Source organism: Gobius niger, assembly GCF_951799975.1.
Source record: "Gobius niger genome assembly, chromosome: 1".
NCBI lineage: Eukaryota > Metazoa > Chordata > Actinopteri > Gobiiformes > Gobiidae > Gobius > Gobius niger.
Genome location: NC_136852.1, coordinates 72,501,000 through 72,518,276, shown reverse-complemented (window position 1 = coordinate 72,518,276; position 17,277 = coordinate 72,501,000). Strand labels below are relative to the sequence as shown.

At 44.5% G+C, this 17,277-nt stretch overlaps 2 protein-coding genes across 2 annotated transcripts in view; both read left to right on the top strand.

Annotated features, from left to right (window-relative positions):
- LOC306977372 (uncharacterized protein) overlaps positions 1–17,277 on the top strand; it is a gene marked incomplete at both ends in the record, with an annotated part of 92,128 nt that overhangs the window by 74,441 nt on the left and 410 nt on the right. The window contains 2 exons of the mRNA XM_079575673.1: positions 138–2,969; positions 14,192–14,422. Of these exons, the coding sequence (XP_079431799.1) occupies positions 138–2,969; positions 14,192–14,422 (3,063 nt within the window). The remainder of the gene's footprint in view (positions 1–137; positions 2,970–14,191; positions 14,423–17,277) is intronic.
- On the top strand, positions 9,059–10,855 carry LOC306977383 (tripartite motif-containing protein 16-like; the record flags this gene model as incomplete). The annotated part of the gene is made up of 1 exon (XM_079575684.1): positions 9,059–10,855. The coding sequence occupies exon 1, from the start codon at positions 9,182–9,184 to the stop codon at positions 10,853–10,855; it is 1,674 nt and encodes a 557-aa protein (XP_079431810.1). The 5' UTR covers positions 9,059–9,181.

Genomic DNA, 17,277 nt, shown 5'->3' with positions numbered 1-17,277 from the left:
AGAAGCTGCAGTTACACATAAGACCTGAGGTGGCAGTAGTGAGTATAAAATGGCAAACTTGCATCTAGCCCCTTTAAGTTGAGTTTGTAAAAAGTATTAACAGCTGGTGTCATGTTTCTGATCTGTTGTGCCCTCAGGGCTGTGGCTGACGGGGAGGAGGACACAGGAGCACCTGGAGCTGTAGAACTGGTGAGCCCTGACAGCGGGATGACCACCATCCGCAGCAGCCGTTCATCTAAGGAGAGCTCCGTGTTCCTCAGTGATGAGAGCCCCCTGGGAGAGGTCCTGGCTGGAGGAGGACCATCTGGACCGGGACAGTTCCTCCGAAACCCCTCTCCCCTGGGCCTGCTGTCCCTGTCGCCCCCTGTCCCACCGGAGAGACGGAGGAACCGCTCGAACCGTAACAAGCCTGACAATGTGGACCTGTTCAGCTTCGACCCTCTTCACAGCGCGACACCAAACCCCGACGCCGACACGCCTGGGCGGCCGAGCAGCTCTGAGATGGAAGAACTGAGCCTGGTCGACTTCTCTGCTCCCACCTCAGTGAGCGGCTTTGACAGCAGGAACTCCTCCATCGACTTTCACTTCCAGACCGTGGTTCCTCCAACTCCGGTCAACAGCTTGGTCGGCAGCCGCCCCCCGAGCAGCTGCGGCGTCCGCTTCTTTCCCGAAGACGTCATCGAGAGAATCAACGGCCTCCAGCACAAAGACAGCGTGTCCTCGTCCTTGTCTGAAACGTGGGACGAGTTCAGTTTCGACGCACAAGGCGCCATGTCCTCAAGCGACAACAGCTCATGGAACGTTGCAAAGACGTGTGAAAGTCCGCAGAATGTCCTCGAGGTCATTAAAAACAACGAGTCCAATAATGATGCCAAGGAGGACATCTTAAAATCAGACAACCCTAAAGCAAAAGGTCTCGAGCCCCAACTGAGTCTCATCGTAGAACAAACTGAATCGCACGACAATTGGAAAACAGAGCATGGCATCATCGATACCTGGAACCCTATGACCTTGTCGGACTTGCAGCTAACCCCGCCTGAAGAGGAGGTCGTGGTCAAACGCAAGACTGGAATCCCTGCTGTCAAAGAGAAGAAATCAAAGAAGAAGGAGTTGCTCCACACTCTAACTCCGGATACATCTAAGGAGGAAGAAGACGAGAGTAAAAAAGGAACCAAACCCCAAAACGAGCTGCTCGACTTCTGGACTTACTCTGCGCAAAAAGGGTTTCTCAAATCTGACAGCGGAACCACGGCTTCCTACCCCGAATCCCTGGATATGTGGAATATGACAATCAGGGATGACAGTTTGTCCCCCCTCAACACTCCCGACTGCTTATCGGAACAGTCCGGCTCCTTCTGCGGGGCCAGCAACAACGTGTCCGTAGAGAGTCCGCAGGGAACGGACACAGGGATGGCCATGTGGAACACAACGATCAGAGAAGACAGCTCCTCAACTATAGCCAGCCCGGAAGGGAAAGACTCGAGCAACGCGGGTTCTTCGGGAAGTTCTCCTGGAGCCGTAGAGAGCGAACCTGTAGCTACTGGTGTCGTCGAAAAGGTGCAAGTTAACGAATCCAACGTGAGAATAGTGATAGAGTCTGCGGATCAAGAGAACTCTGAAGACATGTGGGACATTGACCAAAGTGCTCAGGATGAAGCGAACCAAGCGAGCGACCCGTGGGAGCTGCCAGTTCCCGGAATGGTCACCTCAACGTCGGAGTACGACAACATCGGCGGCGGGACGTGGAGTTTGAGCTCGTCGGCCGACTCGAGCCTCGTTGTCGATCTAATCCAGCTCGAGGCGCAGTCGAGTCCGTTCGTAGGAGTCACCCAGACGAAGGGCGAAGAAAAGGTGAGGGGTGAAGAGAGCTCGAGCGACCAAGTGTTCGTGTTCGAGGGACCAAAAGAGTCCGATGACGTCGAGAAAGTGAAAAAGGGTAGCGAGACTTCTGAGCAGTCGAGCGATCACTCTCCTTTTATGCTGGTAGAAGTCAATCAGCGCACGCAAACGGAACAATCTGTATCTGCGAACCTTTTCAACTGGGATGACCTTCTTTCCAAAACTCAACAAGCGACTGCAAAATCAGGGAAGGACGAAACAAACCTTGCGAACGAAAGTGACGACCAGTTGTCCAAAACCGCTTGCTCCGACTCGGTTGCGGAGCGAGACGTGCTCAAGTACAGCCCCGACAGCCTCCACCCGGGCAGCCAGGACGAACTGCGGTCCTCCGATGGCGACTCCTCCTGCGGGCTGGAAATGGAAAGCATCGTCGTGTCCGGAACGGTGAAAGAAACTGAACGGGAGCGACCGGTTCCGAGAGAGGCCAAGAAGTCCATGGAGACGTTCAGCATGTTGTCCTACGCCGCGAGCATTCTCCAAGCTCAGACCGCCCACAAACGCAAAGAAGCGAGTTCAGAGCAATCGCCAAGCGCCTCGACTACCGCCACCATTCCGAAAATCGTCAGCCCCAGCCTCGAATCGTTGAGTAAATCGGACGGCAAGCAACCGGAGGAAGACGATAAACCAGCCGTGCCGCCCAGAAGCACGTCCCCGTCGCTCAGATACCCGTCCGACCACTTCCTGAAAACCCGCGAGGAGGTTTACGTGCACTCGCAGATCTCCATGGAAGACTCGGACGAGGGCGGACTGTCGCCCTCAGCCGTGCCGCCCTCGTCTTTGGGCGACATCCAGACCTGGAGCGATCAGCTGGAGCGACAGGACACCCAGGGGACCCCACACACCCACACCTCGGGGACGTCCGAGCTCACCTCCCCCGTGGTCACCAACAGCTCCGTGTCCCACAGCAGTTCGTACACGGAGTCTCCCCTGAGCGAGACAGCCCCGCCCCCAGAGAGAGGCCTGGCCCTGCCCTTCTCCGGAGACCTGATGGAAGAGGAGAATGAGGAGGAGGAGGTCGAGGAAGAAGCGAAAGAAACCTCAGCGGAGCAAGTGGACCCTACACAACTACGGTAAGCTGATTTATGTGCAGTACTTTCCCGAACAGATACAGTATTGGCTTATTGTGATGCAGTTTGCTCAGTGTATAGAGCTCCACAGTCCCGCCCCTTGCGGTCTTGTTGCTCCGGTATCCCTGTCTACACGACTGTCGATTTTCCAAAAACTCAAATATTAAAGGATCTGTATCATGCTATTTTAGCCATTCCAAAGTTAAGTATAGGCATTTATATGAATGATTGTACCTCTACCGCTATTGAGCACTCATTTTTGTGATAAATATAAGTGTTTTCTGGAGGTATTTTTCAAACCCGGAAGACGCAACGCTTCGATCCAGTTAACTCCGCCCCCTCTCTCCGCACATAACTTTACCGTAATATAAATAAACAGCAATAAGTGAAGATACTTCACAATGCAGTTATAAGGAGTTGACATCTGCAACACAGCTTCATAAATGGCTAACACACATGCTAATATGCTAACACACAAGCCAACCCGCGTTTGGACTGACTCACCGATCTGGTCCATCGCTGTTTACATTGTGGGATTCGCGTTGGTTATAAAAGTTAATCCACTTTGGTTCTGGCGAAGGTTCACCAAACATCCATCAGAGACAGTCACAGAAAAACAATATTTTGGTGATAGTCGCCGAATCCCGGAGAAAAAAACAACTTCTCTTCTCTCCTCTTCTTTAGGAAGGTTGAATCATAGACTGTAAATACTCCTGTCCTCGTAGCCAAATGCGCTTCTTTTTCTCCGTGACATTATCGTTAGGTAAGAATAAAGAACGGGTGTGTCCAGAATAGGTGACAACGAGCTCCATCTTCACAGATGCAGCGCAAACATGACTGATCTGTTCAGACGCTCAGGGGATGTGTTTGTTTTGGCCTCAGCTGACCTGGAAGCACCTCTCGGGCACATCCTTTTTTTTTTTTCCTTTTCCTTCATTTATTTATTTCTTACAACAGAAATAATGAAAAGGGTGGTTTACAAATTAAAATCAGGCTGTAAGCATAGAATTAAGACATTACATTACAGACGTCGAGCACTTCCGTTCCGCTGTTACGACACAACTGAACACTCAGTCGTTCACCAGGAGAGGGCGGAGCCTCAGAGAGCAGGATTCAGGAGGATTACTGAGAGCTGCGTGAATGAAGCCACAAACCACTCTGGGGGTGTTTTTGATAAGGAAATAGCATAACAACATGGCTAAAAGCTCCAAAAAGTCGATTTTGCATGATATAGGACCTTTAAGAGTTTAACGTCACCGCAAAAGCTGATCAGCTATGTAGCATGTAGCATGTTTCATTTCAATCCAAAAAGAAGACATAATGTTGAAGAAAAGGCAAAGGTACAAGGCTGTGACATCATTCACTTCCTGACTATAGAAACTCCGTATCCCAAGAACCATTGTGACATCGTGCCCGCTGGTCAAGGCAACCAGGTTTTCAGCAAACACGCCGAGTTTCTTTTACTTTGCAGACAAAAGTTCTATATTATTTCACTATTAACCTCTTACCACCCGCCTAAACCAAATGCATTCTGTCCTCTTTTGGCTGTGTGGGTCGTCTGCTCTACAGCCTGAGCTATGAACCACAAGATCTGGCCCTAAAATGCTGCTCACAGATGTAAATTCTACCAAACTTTGTGCTTTATCTTGTTTTTCTTTTTTGGTCGGGACAGTGCATGTTAATGAACATACGTGGGTCTCATGCATGTAAACAAGCCACACTGGATTGTAGCTTTGGACCGGATCCGCCGTCCCCCATGCGCACTCTCACCTTAGGTCAAAGACTAGAGAGTTTGATCTCTTTAAACGTGCACCCAAATCAACAACAGATTAACCAACTTAAAACCAGCCCCATGTGCACAGTGAGGGTTTACAGCCAAGACTAGTTTGTGTGCGTATGATACTGCGTTGGGGAGAATACTTTGTGATTTTAGTTACAGAATACTGAATACTTGCCTTACAATGTATTTTGCAATGTATTCCGTTACTTTGTCCGTTGAGAGTATTGTATTCTGAGTACTTGAAATACTTTTTACGTAGATTTGCATTATATTCATGTATAAATCCGGTGTATAATTACAACAATATAGACGACACTTGTTGAAACACCTGATATAAACTTATTATAACAACTCAAAAACTCTCCTGGCAAATTCATGCTCATGTGACGTGTGTGTATGAACTGTGGCTTAAGGCGATTTAAATCTTCATATCGTTTTAGGAGGAAAAACAGGTCAACAGTAAAAGTTCTTACTTAACCTCTTAACTCCCACCTGAACAGATCCCATTATCTCCAGTGTGGCTTTACCCTAATCAAAAAGCTTCTTGGGAAAAAAAAGCACCAAAATAGCCACAAAAAATGAGAAGAAAACAAGGATGTAAACGCAACAAAAATGTCACAAAAGTTCAACAAAGATGTGACAAAAATTCAACAAAAATTCAACAAAAATGTCACAAAAATTCAACAAAAATTCAACAAAAATTCAACAAAAATTCAACAAAAATGTGACAAAAATGTGACAAAAATGTGACAAAAATTCAACAAAAATTCAACAAAAATTCAACAAAAATTCAACAAAAATTCAATAAAAATTCAATAAAAATTCAACAACAAAAAAAGACAAAAATTCAACAAAAATGTGACAAAAATTCAACAAAAATGTGACAAAAATTCAACAAAAATTCAACAAAAATTCAACAAAAAGTCAACAAAAAGTCAACAAAAATTCAACAAAAATGTGACAAAAATTCAACAAAAATTCAACAAAAATTCAACAAAAATGTGACAAAAATTCAACAAAAATGTGACAAAAATTCAACAAAAATTCAACAAAAATTCAACTAAAATTCAACAAAAATGTGACAAAAATTCAACAAAAATGTGACAAAAATTCAACAAAAATTCAACAAAAAGTCAACAAAAAGTCAACAAAAATTCAACAAAAATGTGACAAAAATTCAACAAAAATTCAACAAAAATTCAACAAAAATGTGACAAAAATTCAACAAAAATGTGACAAAAATTCAACTAAAATTCAACTAAAATTCAACAAAAATGTGACAAAAATTCAACAAAAATGTGACAAAAATTCAACAAAAATTCAACAAAAATGTGACAAAAATTCAACAAAAATTCAACAAAAATTCAACAAAAATTCAACAAAAAATCAATAAAAATTCAACAAAAACTCAACAAAAATTCAACAACAAAAAAAGACAAAAATTCAACAAAAATTCAACAAAAATGTCACAAAAATTCAACAAAAATGTGACAAAAATTCAACAAAAATTCAACAAAAATTCAACAAAAATTCAACAAAAAATCAATAAAAATTCAACAAAAACTCAACAAAAATTCAACAACAAAATTCGACAAAAATTCAACAAAAATGTCACAAAAATGTCACAAAAATTCAACAAAAATGTGACAAAAATTCAACAAAAATTCAACAAAAATTCAACAAAAATTCAACAAAAATTCAACAAAAATGTGAGAAAATTCAATAAAAATTCAACAAAAACTCAACAAAAATTCAACAACAAAAAAAGACAAAAATTCAACAAAAATGTGACAAAAATTCAACAAAAAATCAACAAAAAAATGACAAAAAACTCAAAAATAAATAAATAAAAAAGAACCAAAAGAAAACATAAAAAAGTGACACATCACAGCAACAACGCAAGGAAAAAGATCAGTTTTGTGGGTCTTAGCTTTCAAATGAGGTGTTACACAGGCCTATATAATAGCCAAAGAGGCCAGAATGCATTTGGTTTAGGCGGGTGGTAAGAGGTTAATAATGTTGAGCAATATGAAGCTAAAATATAATAGATTATTGAGTGGTATTTTGGGGTTTGGGGAAAGTAAATGTATTCTAAATACTCACAAATGAAAGTGTAACTTCATCAGAATACAGTTACTCAAAATTAGTATTCTAAATACTAAATTCCTGTATTTTGTTACTCCCCAACACTGCGTACGTACAAACCTGTGACGCATTTGCTTCTTTGTGGCAATAAACAACTTGTTCCCTTTTTTTCACCTCTGTTGAAATATAACAGCAGTTCCCACCGTCGGCCGTGTTAGTGAAGCTCTGCGCACCCTCTCCCCTCGCCCAGTCTTCTCTTCACCCGATCCTGCTCGTATCATGTTCATGTTATTCCGGGATTAGGTCGAACTAAACTGCAGGTCTAGCTTGAGCTGACTTTGATTACTGTCGTTGCTGTAAGATTTTACATCTTACACTTACAAACACCCGTCTGTACACTGACTTGTGAAAATTGCAGAACAAATCCAAATTCTTTGACTTGATTCTTTAAAGAGGGGGTATTATGTTTTTTTCAATCCCATAGCACCAGTCTATATCACACTACAATGATGAGCAAACCTTCTGTTGGTCTGTAAATGCAGTAAATTAGAGTAACTGCCTTGTATAAAATGTCTCTCTCAAAATGGCTGTAGTGAATGTCTTGAAATAGGCCTCTGTCTCTTTAAGAACCTCTGAGCCTTTAGACACGCCCCCTCCACACGCTGTCTGTGGCATCAGTGGGGAGGGGGTTCTGCTGAGGAGCAGTGGTTGGTTACTCGGCTGGTGACGAAAGCTCGGAGGCGTCTCCAGGAGGTGGGGGCGTTCCTAGGAGGACTCAGGCAAACCTATCCCTAAAATGGCCGCCATCAGAGTTTTTACAGATTACTCAAAAATACGTGAATGTGTCAAGGCAACACTTCAGGCATGTTTTTAATGAGGGAATGACATAATAACATGATGGAAAGCTTGAAACAGTCGATTTTGCATAATATTGCTTAACTTTTTTTTGAACAGTAACACATACAGTTACTTTCCCTGGTAATGAGTTACTTTCATTATAGACTAATTCAGTTACTAACTCAGTTACTTTTTGGAACAAGTAATGAGTAACTATAACTACTTACTTTTATAAAGTAACATGTCCAACCCTGCACATGCCACACTGTGTAAATATACTATATACTACTATATCGACTTCGGTTCTTTACAGTTCCTCACAGTCAGATCATCAACACAGGGTGAAAAGGAAAAGCAAAAACATGGCTATAATAGAACAAGGTCACTTGTTTAAGTTTAAGTTAAGTTTAGTTTAAGGGTTTTGTAAAGCGCAATATCACAACAGAAGTGGCCTCACAGCTGCACCAAACATTAAGGCAATAAAACAGAAGAATAAATATGATAATTTAAAGTTCAGGTGAATCCAGGCAAATATAATGTCCAAAGCTAGCGACGAGCGGCGCGGGCGTCCCCCGTCCTTAGACTCTCCAGTACAGCGAGGAAAAACTCAAAAACCCGGCAGGAGAAAAGAGAAACCTTGGGGAGAACCACAGAAGGAGAGATCCACTCCCATGGACGGACAGGCTATAGAGACCCAGGGCCGAAGGATCCCTCAGCAGACGGGCCGAGATCACAGACCGTCCAGTCCTCAGATTCCAGAGTGCAGGTTCCTCCGTTCACCCAGGTTCCTCAGCTCGATCTAGACAGGCACTCCCGAGGGGGGGGGGGGGGGGGGACAGGAGACACCATGTGAATAGTGATGAACAGACTACAGATAAATTAAATATTGTATCATAATAAGACAAAGTCTCAGTGGACCGTCCTTCCCACAGCAGTGTTCCTCCTGAGGCAGCTTTACTTCAGGCTGTGGGTCAGAGCTTTACCAAACTGACCTGATTATAAGTTTATTCTCGTTTACGCTTTGAGCCTCGTCTTAAATGTAGGGACTGTGTCTGCTTCTTTAACGTGGGCTGGGAGTTTATTCCATAAAACCGGAGCTCGGAGCTAAAGGCTCTGCCTCCTACAGGGACTGTAGACTCGTGGAATCACTTCCCTGAGTTGTTCATGTTTTCAGCCAAAGTTGAGGCAAACTCATTTCCTCTGAGCTTTTTTGTGAACTTTCTGTTTACATTATATCTTTTTTTACTTTACTTTAGATCCATTGAGACTAACACAGAGGAAATGCTTAAAATACATAAAAAAGATGAATAAAAAAGTTTACAATCTTAATTAAAGTAAATGTGTTCAGGGCAACTTTTTACTTCTACTATAGTGAATTGATTTCAAGTGGCATTTCCCCTACTTCAGTAAAAAAGAATGATTGACAGACTGCAGCACTCTCCCCCTGTTATCTCCCCACAGTAGGTTAGGCGAGTCGGCCCCGCCCACATCCAGCATAAACACTTCCTCTTTAATGAAACTCTCACAGTCACAGTCACGAGGAGCAGCCATGGCGCAGAAGGCCGTCCACGCAGAAGCTTTGACTTGTGTGATCTGTCTGGAGCTCCTGAAGGATCCGGTCACCATTCCCTGTGGCCACAGCTTCTGCAGGGACTGTGTCCAGAACCACTGGGACCGAGAGGAGAGTGAGCACAGCTGTCCTGAGTGTCGACAGAGCTTCAGCCACAGGCCTGTCCTGGTCAAAACAGTCAAGATGGCGGCTTTACTGGAGCAGCTGAGGGAGACGGGCCTGACTGCGCTCCCTGGTCCTGACTGCGAGGCCGGTCCAGGAGATGTTCCCTGTGACGTGTGCAGCGGGAGACGGCTGAAGGCGGTTCACTCCTGCCTGCACTGTCTGGTCTCTTTCTGTGAGCGCCACCTGCAGCCTCACCGAGATGTTGCAGTGTTGCAGAAGCATCAGCTGGTGGCGCCCTCCGACAAGCTCCAGGAATATTTCTGCCCCGAGCACAACGAGGTGAAGAAGATGTTCTGCCGCTCGGACCAGCAGCTCCTGTGCGTGGTCTGCTGCATGGACCAGCACAGAGGCCATGACACGGTGTCGTCAGCAGCGGAGCGAGCCCAGAGGCAGACACAGCTGGAGGGCAGAAGACGGCAACTACTGAGGACCATCAGCGACAGCGAGAGCGATCTGAAGACGCTCCAGGAGGAACCCCAGACCATCAGCCGCTCTGCCCAGGACGCGGCGCGGCACGGCGGGGACGGCTTCACCCAGATGATCCTGCTCCTGGAGGACGGACGCTGCAAGGTGGAGCAGCAGATCCGAGACAAGGAGGAATCAGAGCTGAGGCGAGTCCAGGAGCGTCAGGACCAAGCGCTGCAGTACATTACTCAGATGAAGAAGACCCTCACAGAGATGGACACGCTGTTGAAGACGCCCGACCATAACCACTTCCTTCAGCTCTACTCTGATCTTCCCACGCAGAGACAGATCACCGCTCGGTGCCCACCCCCCTCAGAGGAGCTGCAGAACTTTGTCTCTGTGACCACGGCCCTGTCAGCGCTCAGGGAGAAGCTCCAGCTCGTCCTGACCCAGAGCAAGGCCGAGGTGTCCACGGCTCTGAGAGAAGTCCTGTCCTGTAGGGAGCCGTTCTTAAAATACGCCTGTGATGTAACTCTGGATCCAAACACAGCTCACCCGCGACTGTGTCTGTCTGAGGGGAACAGGAGAGTAACGAGGAAGAAGAAAGATCAGAGCTACCCGCCTCACCCTCACAGATTCACAGTCTCTGAGCAGGTCCTGAGCAGAGAGGCTCTGACGGGCCGCTGCTACTGGGAGGCGGAGTGGACGGCGTGTCGCTGGGTCAGTGTAGCCGTGGCCTACAGAGACGTTGATACATCCGTGTTCTTTGGAAATGATGATCAATCCTGGGCCTTGAGCTGGAGGAGCAACTTTTATTCCTACAGGTTTAACAGCGTGGATTACAAGGTCCCGGGGCCACATTGCTCCAGGCTGGGGGTGTTCCTGGACCACAGCGCGGGGCTCCTGTCCTTCTACAGGGTGAACGAGCAGACCCTCACCCTGATCCACAGAGTCCAGGCCACCTTCACTCAGCCGCTGCACGCTGCAGTGTTCATCAGGCAGAGCGAGGCCACCGTGCACTTTTCTCAAATCAAACACCGGGATTAGAATTAGACAAGGAGTCACTAGATGTTTTCTTGTTGACTTTATGTTGAACTCTTTTACAGAGGGACCACATGTTAGATGAGTTTAACCTCTTACCACCCGCCTAAACCAAATGCATTCTGTCCTCTTTGGCTATTAGGCCTGTGTAGCACCTCATTTGAAAGTTATTTTTATTTTTGTTGAATTTGTCACTTTTTTTGTTGATTTTTTGTCACTTTTTTGTTGATTTTTTGTCACTTTTTTGTAGAATTTTTGTCATTTTTTGGTTGAATTTTTGTCACTTTTTGGTTAAGTTTTTGTCACTTTTTGGTTGAATTTTTGTCATTTTTGTTGTTGAATTTTTGTCATTTTTTGGTTGAATTTTTGTCACGTTTTTGATGAATTTTTGTCACTTTTTTGCTGAGTTTTTGTCACTTTTTGGTTGAATTTTTGTCACTTTTTGGTTGAATTTTTGTCACTTTTTGGTTGAATTTTTGTCACTTTTTTGTTGAGTTTTTGTCACTTTTTGGTTGAATTTTTGTCATTTTTTTTGTTGAATTTTTGTCACTTTTTGGTTGAATTTTTGTCACTTTTTGGTTGCGTTTACATCCTTATTTTCTTCTAATTTTTGTGTGGCTATTTTGGTGCTTTTTTCCCAAGAAGCTTTTTGATTAGGGTAAAGCCAAACTGGAGAAAATGGGATCCGTTCAGGTGGGAGGTTAAACTTTGACCAGAGCTGATTACAGGGTTCTTATGCAGTGAGTGAACTATAAACTGAACAGCTGAATGTGTCGCTCCTGCTCTGCTGTAAACGTGAGTAATCATGAAATAAGCAGCTGGACATGTTTTAAATGACTATAGTCTTTGTAATACTGACATGTAACTAATGTTTGTGGATCATTTGTTGTATTTATCATAAAAGATCATGAAACTCTATTCAATAAACAGGTTAGATTATAGTTCACATAGATTCTGGTTTTGGGCACCGACGATGGGCGCCTGATTTCACCGGTGAATGTTCCTCTCTCACTTTTAATAGAATCCAGAAAAAACGTGGTGAACCCAATCATTACTTGAATAAGAGGAGTGTCTCTTGTATTATTATTGCAAAACTAGACACTCTAATACACCTTACGTGTGGTTTTGGGAGCTCTGTGATAAACAGAAGTGAAATAAATGACGATCAAAAACTTGTGAAGAGTCACGATCTGGACATTTTTATTGTGTTTCTTTTCTTTTTTTTTGTCTGAGGGGGCGTGGTGTTAGACTGAGGGGCGTGGTGATAGTCCGAGGGGGCGTGGTGTTAGTCTGAGGGGCGTGGTGTTAGTCTGAGGGGGCGTGGCGTTAGTCTGAGGGGGCGTGGTGTTAGTCTGAGGGGGTGTTTGACAAAGCAGAGCGGCTTCACATGGAAAGATCAAAACAGTTGAGATTTTAACATTTCTCTGAGTTTTTAAATGGTTAAAATCGTGTTTCAAACCGTGTCAATGTTGTCATTGAAAATTGACTTGAAACAAATATATTTAGGCGAGCTTTATAAGAATGAATTTGCTGAGACTGGCTTGTAGAGTAGCTTGTGCTAAGTAGCGAACGCAGTCAAAAAAAGCAAAATAAAGTCCGAGGCACTCGAGTCATGTAGCAAAAATAAAAGTCCTTTATTGTATGGTATGGACCAGCCTACGTGTTTCGACCGCACAGGTCTTCGTCAGGGCATGCACTCGCCTTCCTCTATTTTCAAATATATTTAGGCATTTGCCTCTTCACATAACATTAGTGTCTGTCCAGAGAGGAGAGAAAAGTTAATCAGAATAGAGAGTGTTTCATGAAAACCCCCGTTATCTCCGTTTCTAGAAAAAAATCTGTGATTTTGATCAAAACTAGCTTCTGTTTAGCTTAGATTTCTCAGGAACCGAGGCACGTAGAATTAAAGGGGGGGGGGGGGGGGTGGGGGGGGTGGGTATTATGCAAAATGGACTTTCAAGCTTTCCATCATGTTATGTCATTCCCTCATTAAAAACATGCCTGAAGTTTTGCCTTGGCACATTCACGTATTTCTGAGTAATCTGTAAAAACTCTGATGGCGGCCATTTTAGGGATAGGTTTGCCTGAGTCCTCCTAGGAAAGGTGTCTGAAAGGGTCAGAGGTTCTTAAAGAGACAGAGGCCTATTTCAAGACATTCACTACAGCCATTTTGAGAGAGACGTTTTATACAAGGCAGTTATTCTAATTTACTGCATGTACAGACCAACAGAAGGTTTGGTCATCATTGTAGTGTGATATAGACTGGTGCTATGTAACTGAAAAAAGGATCCGTTGGTAAAGCGGTGCTTGAACCCTCGCCTCCTGCCTCTGGAGGGACTTCCTGTGTGTTCCAGGGGTCTGCACCTGAGAGAGAGAGCGTTTATCAACGTGTCTCCGCCTCATTAAATATGCATTACCTGGCTCATTACTGGCCCCCCCAGCACACGGTAACAGAGGGCCCTGAGCAGGTGTGAGGGGATCACACGCATGCAAATGAGCCTCTGATCTGCTGCAGCTCGGTGTCAGTGAGCTTCATGTCTGAGTGAAGTGAGGTACAGGAGGAGTCTGCTCAGTCAGTGTTTACATGGAGACCAAACATCTTTTTTTTGTTCGGTTTTCATCATATTTTTGACACATTTTCATCTCTTTTTGTCACATTTCTGTTGCTCTTTTTTGTCATGTTTTTGTTGCTCTTTTAGATTTGGGTAAAGCCAAAATGTGCTCAGGTTCAGGTGGGGATTAAGAGGTTGTTTTATCTTTTATTTGCGCACATTCTACCAGGGGCGGACTGGCCATATGTCCATTCTGGAAGAGCACAGAAGGGCCACTGGCTCTCGGGCCACCGGTCTGGCCTCTCACTTTTCTCCTTAACCTCTCACACCCTGCCGTTATCGAGCTTTACCCAAATCTAAAAGCTTAAAAGAAAAGCGTCCAAAAACAAGGATGAAAACGGAACAAAAATGTGCCATAAAAAGCAACAAAAAAGTGACAAAAACGCAACAAAATGTGACGAAAACTTGACGACAAAGCAATGAAAAAAGCGATGAAATACAACAAAAACATGAAAAAAAAAAACAAGAGACAAAAACACAACACCAAACAACAAAAACGCAAAAAAAAAGTGACGAAAAGATGACAAAAATGCGGCGATAAAAAGTTGCCATCACTTTTCTAGATTTTAGCTTTCAAATGAGGCGTTACAGTGTTGCTCTCCAGTCAAGAAGCCTTTAGATTTGGGTAAAGCTGAACTGGAGAACAATGACAATAACTTTGAGAACAGTTGAAGCCAAATACGGTCCATTTCAGTAACCGATGCCTCACCCCTCCTCTGTTTTGATCCAGCCACGGGGTCGTGACCTCGGAGGATCCGTACCAGTGGGCGGAGACTGAGACGGCCTCCCCGGTTCAGACGCAATACGGCTACAACTACCACCACATCGACCAGAGGACCGAGCACCACAGCGCCCTGCCCCCCCACCCCGGCTCCAAGGGGGGCAGCTGGCAGCAGCCACCGGGGGAGCTGTACGCCGAGTTCACCAGCGTCTCCAGCTCCGAGCACTACTACCAACAGAGGTGGGAGGAGCCTCAATACGTGACTAAAAACATCTGTGAGGACGGAAGAGAATGTAACGAGGGCTGGGTCAAACACAGAGACGTCCTCGATGCTAATGTTAGCGTTAGCCTCAAACACAGAGACGTCCTCGATGCTAATGTTAGCGTTAGCCTCAAACACAGAGACGTCTTCGATGCTAATGTTAGCGTTAGCCTCAAACACAGAGACATCCTCGATGCTAATGTTAGCGTTAGCCTCAAACACAGAGACTCCTCGATGCTAATGTTAGCGTTAGCCTCAAACACAGAGACGTCCTCGATGCTAATGTTAGCGTTAGCCTCAAACACAGAGAAGTCCTCGATGCTAATGTTGGCGTTAGCCTCAAACACAGAGACGTCCTCGATGCTAATGTTAGCGCTAGCCTCAAACACAGAGACGTCCTCGATGCTAATGTTAGCGTTAGCCTCAAACACAGAGACGTCCTCGATGCTAATGTTAGCGTTAGCCTCAAACACAGAGACGTCCTTGATGCTAATGTTAGCGTTAGCCTCAAACACAGAGACATCCTCGATGCTAATGTTAGCCTCAAACACAGAGACGTCCTTTGATGCTAATGTTAACGTTAGCCTCAAACACAGAGACGTCCTCGATGCTAATGTTAGCGTTAGCCTCAAACACAGAGACGTCCTTGATGCTAATGTTAGCGTTAGCCTCAAACACAGAGACGTCTTTGATGCTAATGTTAGCGTTAGCCTCAAACACAGAGACATCCTCGATGCTAATGTTAGCGTTAGCCTCAAACACAGAGACGTCCTCAATGCTAATGTTAGCGTCAGCCTCAAACACAGAGACATCCTCGATGCTAATGTTAGCGTTAGCCTCAAACACAGAGACGTCCTCGATGCTAATGTTAGCGTTGGCCTCAAACACAGAGACGTCCTCGATGCTAATGTTAGCCTCAAACACAGAGACGTCCTCAATGCTAATGTTAGCGTTAGCCTCAAACACAGAGACGTCCTCGATGCTAATGTTAGCCTCAAACACAGAGACGTCCTCAATGCTAATGTTAGCGTTAGCCTCAAACACAGAGACGTCCTTGATGCTAATGTTAGCGTTAGCCTCAAACACAGAGACATCCTCGATGCTAATGTTAGCGTTAGCCTCAAACACAGAGACATCCTCGATGCTAATGTTAGCGTTAGCCTCAAACACAGAGACGTCCTCGATGCTAATGTTAGCGTTAGCCTCAAACACAGAGACATCCTCGATGCTAATGTTAGCCTCAAACACAGAGACGTCCTCAATGCTAATGTTAACGTTAGCCTCAAACACAGAGACGTCCTCAATGCTAATGTTAACCTCAAACACAGAGACATCCTCGATGCTAATGTTAGCGTTAGCCTCAAACACAGAGACGTCCTTGATGCTAATGTTAGCGTTAGCCTCAAACACAGAGACATCCTCGATGCTAATGTTAGCGTTAGCCTCAAACACAGAGACGTCCTCGATGCTAATGTTAGCGTTAGCCTCAAACACAGAGACATCCTCGATGCTAATGTTGGCGTTAGCCTCAAACACAGAGACGTCCTCGATGCTAATGTTAGCGTTAGCCTCAAACACAGAGACGTCCTCAATGCTAATGTTAGCGATAGCCTCAAACACAGAGACGTCCTCAATGCTAATGTTAGCGTTAGCCTCAAACACAGAGACGTCCTCAATGCTAATGTTAGCGTTAGCCTCAAACACAGAGACGTCCTCGATGCTAATGTTAGCGCTGGCCTCAAACACAGAGACGTCCTCGATGCTAATGTTAGCGTTAGCCTCAAACACAGAGACGTCCTCGATGCTAATGTTAGCGTTAGCCTCAAACACAGAGACGTCCTCGATGCTAATGTTAGCGTTAGCCTCAAACACAGAGACATCCTCGATGCTAATGTTAGCGTTAGCCTCAAACACAGAGACATCCTCGATGCTAATGTTAGCCTCAAACACAGAGACGTCCTTTGATGCTAATGTTGGCGTTAGCCTCAAACACAGAGACATCCTCGATGCTAATGTTAGCGTTAGCCTCAAACACAGAGACATCCTCGATGCTAATGTTAGCGTTAGCCTCAAACACAGAGACGTCCTCGATGCTAATGTTAGCGTTAGCCTCAAACACAGAGACATCCTCGATGCTAATGTTAGCGTTAGCCTCAAACACAGAGACATCCTCGATGCTAATGTTAGCGTTAGCCTCAAACACAGAGACGTCCTCGATGCTAATGTTAGCGTTAGCCTCAAACACAGAGACGTCCTCGATGCTAATGTTAGCGTTAGCCTCAAACACAGAGACGTCCTCGATGCTAATGTTAGCGTTAGCCTCAAACACAGAGACGTCCTCGATGCTAATGTTAGCGTTAGCCTCAAACACAGAGACGTCCTCGATGCTAATGTTAGCGTTAGCCTCAAACACAGAGAAGTCCTCGATGCTAATGTTAGCGTTAGCCTCAAACACAGAGAAGTCCTTGTAAAATTTAGAATAAAAAAGTGAAAGAAAAAAAAGAAAAAAGAAATGAAGCAAAACAATTTGGGAGAAACTGGGAAATTCTTGAGCGAAACTGAGGGAAAAATTTAAAAAAGAAAAGAAAAAAATGTGGATATTTATTTATTTTTCAGTTTTGGGCAAAATTTAAAAAAGAAAAAAATTGAGAAAAAAATGTGACTTTTTTGGGGGACATTTGGGGAATAACTGGAAAAATGTGGCGAAATGTAAAAATATAGGAAACATGGATTTTTTTTGGCGGGAAAATGTGGGAAAAAAAGTAGTAAAAATGTTTTTATTTTATTTTTTTATTTGTGGCAAAACTCGTGGATAAAATTGAACATAATTGGT